This window comes from Mus caroli, unplaced genomic scaffold (genome assembly GCF_978045245.1).
Source record: "Mus caroli unplaced genomic scaffold, Mus_caroli_1 scaffold_7, whole genome shotgun sequence".
In the NCBI taxonomy this organism is placed as follows: domain Eukaryota; kingdom Metazoa; phylum Chordata; class Mammalia; order Rodentia; family Muridae; genus Mus; species Mus caroli.
In genome coordinates this window covers 145233322-145244678 of record NW_028227262.1, presented here as the reverse complement: position 1 = coordinate 145244678, position 11357 = coordinate 145233322, and the positions used below count along the sequence as shown (strand labels likewise).

Below are 11357 nucleotides of genomic sequence, written 5' to 3'. Positions count from 1 at the left end.
GTGATAATGTCATGTAGGCCAGAGGACAGCTAAAAAGGTCTTTTTTGTTTGTTTTGTTTTTGAGACAGGGTTTCTCTGTATAGCACTGGCTGTCCTGGAGCTCACTCTGTAGACCAGGCTGGCCTCGAACTCAGAAATCTGCCTGCCTCTGCCTCCTGAGTGCTGGGATTAAAGGCCTGCACCACCACGCCCAGCTCTAAAAAGGTCTTGAAACAATGAGTCACTCTGAATGCCTAATGAAAATACCTACTTAGAGGTTGTATTGGCATCTCAACACTTGAAACCAGACTACTGTCTGATCTAGAAAAGAATGAACAGTAGTTGAGAGTGAACAGGGATCACAGTTCCTATGGTGGGCCAGGCACTTTCCTCTATGCTGTACACAGAGTTAGAAACAGAGGCTACAAGCCTCAAGCAGGCGTGGAAGGAAAGGGACCATAACACAGGACGTTAAGTCACATTAATGCTTCTTCCCTACACCTCAGCCCTGTTCCCAGGTCACTTCATGGCATTCAGATTCAGTGTTTGGAACCAGAACAAACAAACAAGGAAAAAGAATCGAAAACCCACTCAAGCCCAAAGGGCTCTTCAGTAGAAATAGAATTAAAAGATGTTGAAGCTGCAATCAAAATTTGCCTTACTTGTTCTGATTTAATAATTATTAATTTTAATTTACTTTGTTTGGAATCTGAGCTTTTGGGATATTAGATTTTATGCCAAGAATGCACAACACTTAAAGAAGCTATAAACATATTTTAATAAAAGTTTATTTTTTAAACCTAGAAATAGGCAAATTTCTAAAGTAAGAGCAATACAGAATGTTTTACAATATTTTAGTACTTTTATCTTTATTACTTAAATTTACCTTGTGTTTTGATTTCTTTAAGCAAATAAAATGGAGTTGAATAACAATCCTCTGACCTCTGGGTTCAGAGCCTAAATATTTTCAGTACTTATTTTGAGCATATAGTAAAACAAAGGAAATTAATTTTCTTGGACACTTTTTTTCTGGTCAGAGCTTAGTAATCACTTCACTTCAAATTATTCTGACACAAATAATGATCAAATGGCCCACCTAAGCAGCTAGAAATTAGAAACTATTATAAGTCAGTAGAATTTATCATTAATATAAAACAATAGCTATGTTGATACAGATGTGTATTAGGCACCAGTAGAAATATGTCAATAGTTTTACTGAAGGAAGTCCTTGTACAAAGAATTCATGTGACAAATGTATTAAGAAAACTGTAGGGGGAAAGAAATGGCCCTACATGGTACCCAGCAAAGGAGCATGCCATCACAAGGATGACATCAAACAAAGGGAACCGAGCTCTCTGCCCATGCAACCTCCCTCAAAGGCTGACCCAGCTTCTCTGGCATGCTTCTGCTCTCCCACTTGCTTTAGAAAGTTACACTATGGAACAGCAAGGTATGGCAGTCATATATACTCTGTCTGGGAAACCCTGGAAAAACATAGATAGGTACAGCCACACTGACTTCAGGCTAGCTCAATATCCCTGAGACTGGGCGTCACAATGAGTCAATAAAGAAGAGTATTCAAAGCATTATATGCTATAGTATGATTTCTGAAAGAGGAAAACTCCACTAACTTCAATGGAGAAGACCATTAGGAATGTTGCAATGCTGACTATCAAAGAGGAACCCCAAGACATTAAATGCAACAAATTCAAAGCCCACGCTAACTTCCATCACCTCAGTTTAACAATCCAATAAATGACAAAAAAGACAAACAATGAAAACAGCATCATATAGCATAGCAATTTCGTTTGGCTCCCTCTGGACAAAATCTTCAGTCTTCCCATGGTTTTACCTAGAAATCCAGTTGTAGAATCAAATTGTGAATCCTATGAGAAAATAAGGAAAATGAAATAAATTCTAATATTCTAAACATGCACAGTCAAATAATTTACATATTGTTATTAGTATGTATTTTTAAAGATAATCTGTACATTTAATCAATTCAAGTATCTATTAGCTTGGAAATCAGCCTGATTGCTCCATGCAAAATAAAGCAGTTCTCTCAGTGGCTCTTTCATTATCCAATAAGCATTTCTTTCCATTCTTTAGCATAATTAAAAAGCACAAATGATTTAGTTTTTTTCTTATTCCAGTCATATGGACGAAAAGCCATTAACAATAAAGTTGAATAATTTGTGTGCTATCAAACAAGGTTTTGTCCACTTTCTCTTAAGGCACTATTTTTCCAAGGTCAAATGTGTGAGTGTTTAGATACTAGGACTTCATCTAAAATTTAATATGGTTAGCACAGAAGATGTTACAGCCTTTGTTTAGACATGTGAGTTTGAAAAACAGTAAAATTTACTAGTGTTAAGAGAGGCAGAGGCAGGCAGATTTCTGAGTTTGAAGCCAGCCTGGTCTACAGAGTGAGTCCCAGGATAGCCAGGGCTACATGGAGAAACCCATGGTCTCAAAAAACCAAAAGAGACAGAGAGAGAGAGAGAGAGAGAGAGAGAGAGAGAGAGAGAGAGAGAGAGAGAGAGAGAGAGAGAGAGAGACTGACTGAGACTATAATGTTGATGAGGCACCAAGTAGAAAGAATTTAAATTCAGATATGAAAATGCCAGATGAAATTAGAGCCAGGAAAGCCTTTAAGATGAGCAGACTAGGCACAGATTTGAAATAATGCACAATGGGGCTCTGCATAGTTTAGTCTCCACACACTCATGCACTTGGAATCTTTGCTTTGTCACAGGAGTCACTGTGTCAGAACCACTTGGGATGCTTTTTCACAAAATATATATGCCTGGGCTCCTCTCCGTGAGATTTTGAATGAGCTTATTTGAATAGAGAAACAGGAATCCATTTTTTTCAAAGAACACTGCTTTCAATGTCATATTTGCTCTTAGATAGTCATTTCTGAATACATGTAAAGAAACAAAGGAAGGTCTAGAGAAGCTGGGTATCCAGCTAGCATGAATGACTGGAAGCCTGTTCTGAGAAGAAAAGCCACACACTCTTGAGCTTGTTTACGACTAGAAATAAAGGGACCCTGGCTACTCAAATTTGTTCAGTAGATTGTTCAAGGGATTTGTTCAGTATTAATCCTTAGGAAATAAAGCTGAAGTAAGGGGTTGTTAAGTGAAAAGCATTTAGTTGGTTGGATATAAAGTGTTTTTTGATTGCTTGGTTGATAAATTACTAGTGGTCTACCTATTACGATTTCTAAGACCACTCAAAATATCCATTAGCCTTCAGACTTTAACAGTGCTTTAAATTCAGGGTTCAATAAAATGCACTGGCTTCAATCTTCACTTCTTGTATATTAGACAAGAACAATGGAAAAATACATCTGATAGAAATTATAAACTCATTAGATTAAAATGGAATGGAATCCATCAGGATGTACAATGTCAGGGTCTAGCTTTAAACTGGATGAAGATAAAGAGTGAGGGGACTGGGGAGAGTGGTAAGAGAAGGAGCCAGGGGAGTTGAATGTACATTGTAGGGAATGCTTGAAAAATGCAATAAGATAATATTGCAGTATGTAAAATGTATCCTATTTAAACTTGTCAATAAGAATGGTTTTTTTGTTGTTTTTTTTTTTTTTTTTTTGGTAATTTTGGTATTTTTGGTTTTTCAAGACAGGGTTTCTCTGTGTAGCCCTGACTGTCCTGGAACTCATTCTGTAGACAAGACTGGCCTCTAACTACTCATAAATCTGCCTGCCTCTGCCTCCCAAGTGCTGGGTGTGCACCACCACTGCCCAGCAAGAAGGTTTTTTAAAAAGGAAATTCATTATCCCTGGTGAACAGACTAATTTTGAAAACATCAGGGAAATTTTCTGAGTTAAAAATCATAATGACTTACCATTTCAGCTAATAGTTTGTTTTGATTTTTAACTTCATGGCCTATTTCAATGGAAAGCTATGAAGAAGAAAGCATATACGTTACTGCTTATGTGAAGATATTGAAAGGTGCTAAAGTAAAAGCAGCAAAGCCATACTACACACATTTATTTTCTCAGATGAAACTGTATTCTAGAAGTATATACTCTTTCCTGATACCGTGTTCAGTAAAATAGTTGAAAAATTTCCCACCTTCCAACAATGAACAATTTTTTTCTCTTGTCTTCTGCACATTACTCACCCCCTGTGTTAACATTCTCTTCCTGTCTCTCTTATTCCAGCATCATTTGTTCTGTCTCTCTCTCTGTATTTGTTTATTTATTTATTTATTTATTGTTTATAAAATATTCATCTGTATATTTCGTTCTTATATTCTAGCAAATACAAGTACTCATATGACCAGTTCAAATGCAGACATACACATTTAGTAGTCCCCTAAAAATAGTAGGCATTTCTTTGAATTTAAGTCTAGAATATTATTTTAAAGACTTTTGATTTAATATAATAAATTATGAAATCCCTTAAAAGTTATATATAACCTAAAATTATACTGAAAGAATCTGAGCATGTCAAACAACAATATAACTAATTTTAGATGCTATGCAAAATCATACTTCATAACTTATACAACAAAGTCACCAAAGGTTTCCACTTACTGGAATCCATACAATTACTGAAACTTTTTGTGTGTAACCATAAAGGTTCTTCTAAATTTAATCTGTTTGAAAAGCATACATAATACTTTTATGAAATTATATTATCAAGATAAGATATGAAGTTTTCCCCCAAATTTCACAGTTCAGATGATAAAGCAGGATCCCAATTTACCCAACTACTCTGAGCATGATATCCATGCTGAGGAAAGAACTCTCCAGGATATCACAGCTTTCTTCTAACACAGAATTGTACTAATCAACTGGGGGAATTTGCTCCCTTGTTTGTGGTTTAAGACATTCAATTCTATGTCCTTCTCATTATTTAACTTAACTTTTTAACAGTCCACCTTATTAGATCCATAGATTGAATCATTTTAGTTAAGATGACTTTGGAAATAATACCATATATCAAACCACTATTTTGAGTACAACCTGAATATAACTTTCCAAAGACTGATATTAAATACCAATTACATGTGACAATGTGAATTTCTATTGAATGCTGCACAACTGTGTAGTATGTTTATTGCCATGGAAAACCAATGGCACATACTTTTAAAACCATCTTGTATAATTCCTTTAACAGAAGTTTAACAAGTCCTGCTGAGAAGGAACTACACTGAATGTGTGTCACAAATGATCTTTGTTTTATAGGGAATGAGCTAACACTGGATGTAGTACTGAGAGAAAGCCTGGGGAGGGGCAGATACAGTACTGCCATCTTCCCGGAAGATGGAAGATGGCAACAGTACCAAAGGCAGTTTGAGTTTTTAAAAAAATGGAATAGGGGCACAGTGGTATGCAGAGTACAAAAGAGAACTCTCATTTGTCTGGCCGTAAATCCATACGCATTCTGGACGTGTCGGGGAGAAGCTCTGAAGGACAGGCCATTCTCTGAAGTACATAGAGAGAGAGCAATAAATCTACAGAGCAGTAACAGAAGAATCCAAAGACTTCGGAGGGCAGGATCTGCTGTAACAAAATTCTGCCAATAGCTGTGACAACATTATGAAGATCAAGGGGAATGATACAGGTCCAAGGATTCTCCCACGGGTCTACACATCAATGTCAGGGACATGTTTGAGAAACATGGGAAGACCCAAATTCAAATGAGGCTCAAAGATGGAAGTGAGAAAGCCACTAGCAGAAAGTGCTGGAAGGGCTACTTCACTGGATTCCCCGATGCTCTGACCAGTGAAATTATTGGAAAATAAATTTAAAATGTCTCATTCTTCTAACAGTGACATTTTCTCTCATCTCTTCTTTATAATATCCAACCTACTTGTTAACATTCTCTGGTTCTCTTATTCTAGCACATTTTCTCTTTTACTTATATGAATGTATTTACCTGTATATTCCTTACATTTTACAACATACAAGTACCATAGGACTAAGTCAAATGCACGCATCCACATTAATATTTTCCTCACAAAATATGTCATTTCTTTGATCATAAGACTAGACTAATTATTCTAATTTTTTTTCTTTACTACAACAACAAATGGGGAAAATTACAAGTTAGCATTTTCTATAACCTAAAATTATACAGAAAGCATGCCTGGAACTGTTGGACCTACAGCATATAATGTATAGTACATTTTAGATTTTGCTAGATATGGTTTGAGAAAAAAAATTAAGCAAGAATATTGTATCTTTTAACTTATTTAATGAATGGTCTGTCTTTTGGTGCACTTTGACCTCAGTGCACCATTCTGAAATGAATCCCTTCTTGTGATGACATTAAGTTCAAACCTATGAGTTACAATGTGAATGGCACCGGTTCTGTACTTACAGATTTTATAGCCGTTACTTTGCTTCTCAGACTTTCGGTGAGTCTGTCATTCTCTTCTTCACAAGCATTATAGCCAGTATTGGCATAGCCATAGTTCCCATAGCTGCCAGGAGGTGCTCCATCACCTACAAGGATCAGAGGCACACATGTAGGACTGCAAAAACAGAAGCTACTTCTAAACCTTAGTAGTTAAAAAAAGCTGAAAAGGACCCTCTGAAGGCATTGCAGACCACATATATCCATTATAGCAACACTGAAAATCAACTATTAAAATCAGAACCAGATATTACAACAATTCTTTTCACATCCTCTTTTAAGTAGAACATGCATTTTCTTCAATAAATATTTATTGATTGTTTACTGATTGATTAAAAAACACTAAAACAGGCACAGATACACAAGAATATTTGGAAGACATTTGTTGCACACTAGAAATTTGTTTTAATAAAGGACATAAACATAGCACCATCTACCCATCAAAGAAACTTGGTTCTAAGAGGAGAGGGAGAAAGATAATGCGGGAGGGGGTTTCTCATGCCAGAAAGATGGTGGATTTTTCCTAGCACCTTTTCCTATAATAAGCAAATGGTGAAAACCAAAGAACAAAGGGAAGAGACGGCCATAGGTGAAACCCTGGAAAATAGACACAATGGCGTGTAGAGGCCATTAGCCAAAGAAGTCTAAACAAGTTCACTCATCGTCCAACCAATGTTTGAGATGCTACCATATGTCTAGTCTATTTTTATTTTTACAGAACTTGCGCTCTAGGAGATGATGTGGAAGATAGAAGAATCCATTACTGTCTACTACAGTACTTGGCAATTGCAGGGAAACAACAGGTACAGTGAGCATTAGGCAACAAATTCATACAGAAATGTTTGGGCATTGAGGGCACTTCACCAAGTGTTAATAAACTGATGGCACCATTTTCTTTGTAAAGGAAGAAAACAAGCTACAGAGTAAAGAAAAGTGATCCCTTAGAATAAACAATACAGAGAATCATGAAAGAATGGTGACCCAAATCATCCCATATTACCAGGAGAATAAATTAAGCATGGCCACGGCAGGATACTGAATTGGCTTCTGCCCTCCTAGATATGAGATTCTCAACAGAACGACTCCTTGGTCTCAGCCAGCCGTTGAGAGGCCACACTGTTGGATGGCTCTAGAACTGAAAGGTTTAATATTGGGACCACAGAAGAACAAAGCCCACCAACTTTAATGTAGTCGAAGTGACAAAAGCGTGTAGTATGTATTAAAGGGACTGGATTGTCCATGGCTGGAAGCAGATTCTCTAATAACCTAGGAAGATAGAAGAAAGGGATACCCTTAAAGCTAGAGGCTACCATAGGCTCAAACAGCAAATGCAGTAGCAATGATAGTAAGAACAATCATAGTGACAACCGAGAGTGGGTAGCAGTAAGTCTAGTAGCTGAAGAATGGTTACGTGTGAATAAGAAACTCTTTCAAAACACAGCACAATTTAATTTTATTGAAGTAGCAAAACTCTTGAATTCTTATAGCTCTGACTGCATAACATCAAAACTGACCTCTACATTGAACTATAAAAGCAAAAACTAAATTTATTCATTTATCATTCTAGATCTCCATAAACACACAGGTACACACACACCCTACAACAATACTTAAGTAAATACTTATAAATGAACTAAAAAGGACATTTTCCTTTACTGTAAACCAATTTTGTCAATAGCAGAATGTCTTATGCTTCTCTGGTCTCTTGCACCTAATGAGCACTTTCTATGTACCAGACACCTATATTTCTCCGTTTACCACAAAAGCCATAACAAAATGTTAAATATTTCAAACAGAGGGGACAGTTGCACACTTGCTGGCTGGCATGGTCTATCTCAAGTTTTCCACACATATTTTCAAACAGATTAAAAGCTGGAGGACAGGGCATAGTCGTTTTTCGCCGCTCACCAACTAAAATCAACACTTAAAATATTCTCTGCAAACTCTTAACAAGATTTAAGATCTTTAACTTGTTTAATGTGACTAAGTAATTCTGGATTGGATATAGTTAATCACTGGACAACTTCATTAACTAATTTGCCCTAAATTAATGGCTATTTTGATTTATTTCTTTTGCTTTGACTCTCTAGCCTATCTTATACTTAATTTCAGAGTTCTTCTACTTTGTTCTTTTAAAGCAAAATATTCCTTTTTTTTATCCAGAAATTTTAATGCAGTTGCAAATTTGATCTTTCTTCACATCATCTTCCACCCCCAAACAGAAAAACAAAACAAAACCAACTAAGCTAAAATAAAATACTACAATTGCTATTCCAACTGAGATCCAATTTTTCAGTGAGAATTAATTACTACTATGATGAACTGTAGAAAGGCAAGTCTTGAAGGTCATTTTCAGCTGATGTCATTTCTGAAAAGTGCTACTTCCTTGAAGCAGGCTCTATCAATAATCAGGCCAATTCATTTAACAGCTCATGTGTAATGTGGCAGGTTTTACATACGAATGCTTATCAGACTCACTATTATTTCAAATTTCAAATTCAGGTCAACACACAATGATACTTTTAAGTCTTCATAATTCAACACCAATTTAAGTGATAAGCATACTTAACCAAATTATTACCCCTCTTCTTCACTGCACTTCAAAAAGAATTAGGAGGGGACTCTAGCCTGCTGATTCTAATTTAACTGAAAATCTAATTTAACATCTTTCTGAGTAATTTTAACATACAGTCTGAGATAGAAACCTACTGTCAAGTCCCTGACCTACACGTATTAAAAACAGTACAGCACAAACAAAATTCCAATAGGCCAGTGGCCTCTGGTGAAATGTAAAGTCCTGGAATAGACAGATCGTTCAGGTGCCTCAGGGTCCTAGCTTCACTCAGAGTGACTTCATCACCACAATCTCTTGTATACATCATTCACAACTACCCTGAATCTTGTCTGGCCATCTCATCTGGGACTTACTTCTCCCATTCCTCACTTACACCAGCATCCTTCCGGTTCTCCTGGCTCCAGGAAGCCCACAGTGAGCCATGGATTATTAACCCCCCCACTGCCTTTACTATCCGTTGAATTTAACCTGTACTGGGATGATGTTGCCACCTTGGATCGTACTTTGTCATCTGCTTCCGCAGCAATTTATCTTCTGCTCCTCGGTAACCATGGAAGCTTTGGGAAGCACACAGTGTGTCACAATAAATGTCTGATGTTATTAGTGTTGGAAACATGTAGGCATACATGACAATCTTGTTTGAAAATAGTTCTTTAGGTTATTTGAGATGAACTACTTTCTTTCAATGACTGAAAGGATTCATAAAACTAAATTTACAACTTCTTCACATGCAACTACTTATTGACAACCCTGTTAACCTATATTACTGACACCTTTCAAGGCCCTTATTTTTCAGTGGTTTTAAAGTCCACACATTCTATTCCTATAATCAACCTTATTGAAAACAGTACCATGTCTCCGCACTGTCATGAACATTGGGTTCCTACTTACATAATCAAAAACCATAACAAGCCGTGAATTATGAGTTGCAGAAGAGGCTTTATTTTTCATACCTAACTTTAAGTGTTTGTCCATTCACTGGCTTTAACACCTCAATAAAAAAAAAAAAAAACTATGTTTTTTACTATTCCAATGTATGCCAGAACAGCAACATCCTTTTTAATATTTCACACATTGTTTTCAAGCATTCTGCCCTTCCTTCTTTAAAACATGGTTAAGAGAATGAACTTCAGTTGTTACTAAGCTATTCCTTCTCCTGACCCATTTAAGTCATCAAAACCAACATCTACTGCCTTAGCAGTGGGACAAGGTCTAGGTCAGAAGTGTTCCAAGCAACTCGCCTTTGACCCAGACCTTTCATAACAGGCACTTTAACAATAAGGACACGTAAATTCACCTTTGTAACTCAAGGTTATCAAACTAACGCATAGTTATTAGTGGGCTTAAAGCTTACTACTCCCCAAATGTCATTTCTTAAAAAAAAAAAAAAAAAAAAAAAAAGTTAAGATCCAGAATAAGTAAAGCTAAGGAAACAGCAAGGCTTGGGAAATTGGGTTACTTCCCAAACTAGCACATAGGAAAAGAAAAACTTATGTTAACCAATTCACCGCTCTGTGCAACCTAGCATATAGGTTTAAACTTTTGTCTAAATACAACTTCAGGAAACCGTTCGGAACTAGGACACATGATGAGAACCTTCTCCAAAGAACCCAAATAACTCGCTTTTGAGCACCAAAGTCATTGACAGAAGGCCGGTCGTCTCCTCCCACAACCCTGCTCCCGGCTCAGCAGGTCCTAGGGTCCCCAAACTTCGAACCTCAGCACTGTTCTTACCCAGGCCTGCACGCCTCATCCTGCCAGGAGAGGGAAAGGCGGGCAAGGAGGGGTGAATAGGAAAGGGCCAGGGTCACCCGACCTCGGCTTCAGTCCCAGGGCTCCTCAGAGCAACAACTTTTTGCCTCAGAGCGCCACGACATCAGTAAAGTCTAAACACCGCGCCGGTTTATGTCGTCACCCAGACACATATAGGCGCCCTGCAATGCGATTTAGTTGCATTCTGGGAAATGTAGTTTTCCGTCTTCTGGGGCACTGGGTAAGAGGGGCGTGGTAGGAACAATGTGTGGAGCGGGCGGGGCTTCCGGAAGGGCAGCGACAGCTGCTGGGGCTCTAGTCCTGTTATTCTGGCTCTTTACTTAATCCAGAGCTTTCAGTATGGCACTTTTTGATGTTAGTGCCAACTTTAACCTGGGAGAGTTACCCCTCCCTAGCCGGGGTGATGGTTGACTAGTCTTTCCTGATTTTCCCTTGCACTCCCGCTCACCCAAAGTCAGAGGTGAGCAAGTCAGTGCAAACTTTGTTCAAGAGTCTCATCTTACTGTCTGAGCCTCTGAGCAGGAAAGGAAAATCAATCCTCTTCCTTCCTGATCCTGCCCAGTGGAATAGGAAAAAAAAAAAAAAATCTGTATCCTTGCAGTAGAACTTCCTGGTAGGGAAGTGAGGAGTCTCAGCTC

At 37.6% G+C, this 11357-nt stretch overlaps 1 protein-coding gene across 1 annotated transcript; it reads right to left on the bottom strand.

The window, feature by feature from the left end:
- Nucleotides 1-733: 733 nt before the first annotated feature.
- Nucleotides 734-10867, bottom strand: Bet1 (Bet1 golgi vesicular membrane trafficking protein). The gene is made up of 4 exons (XM_021165130.3): nt 10681-10867; nt 6336-6460; nt 3850-3906; nt 734-1865 (listed from the first exon to the last, which is right to left on the bottom strand). The coding sequence occupies exons 1-4, from the start codon at nt 10697-10699 to the stop codon at nt 1710-1712; spliced, it is 357 nt and encodes a 118-aa protein (XP_021020789.1). The 5' UTR covers nt 10700-10867; the 3' UTR covers nt 734-1709.
- Nucleotides 10868-11357: the final 490 nt, after the last annotated feature.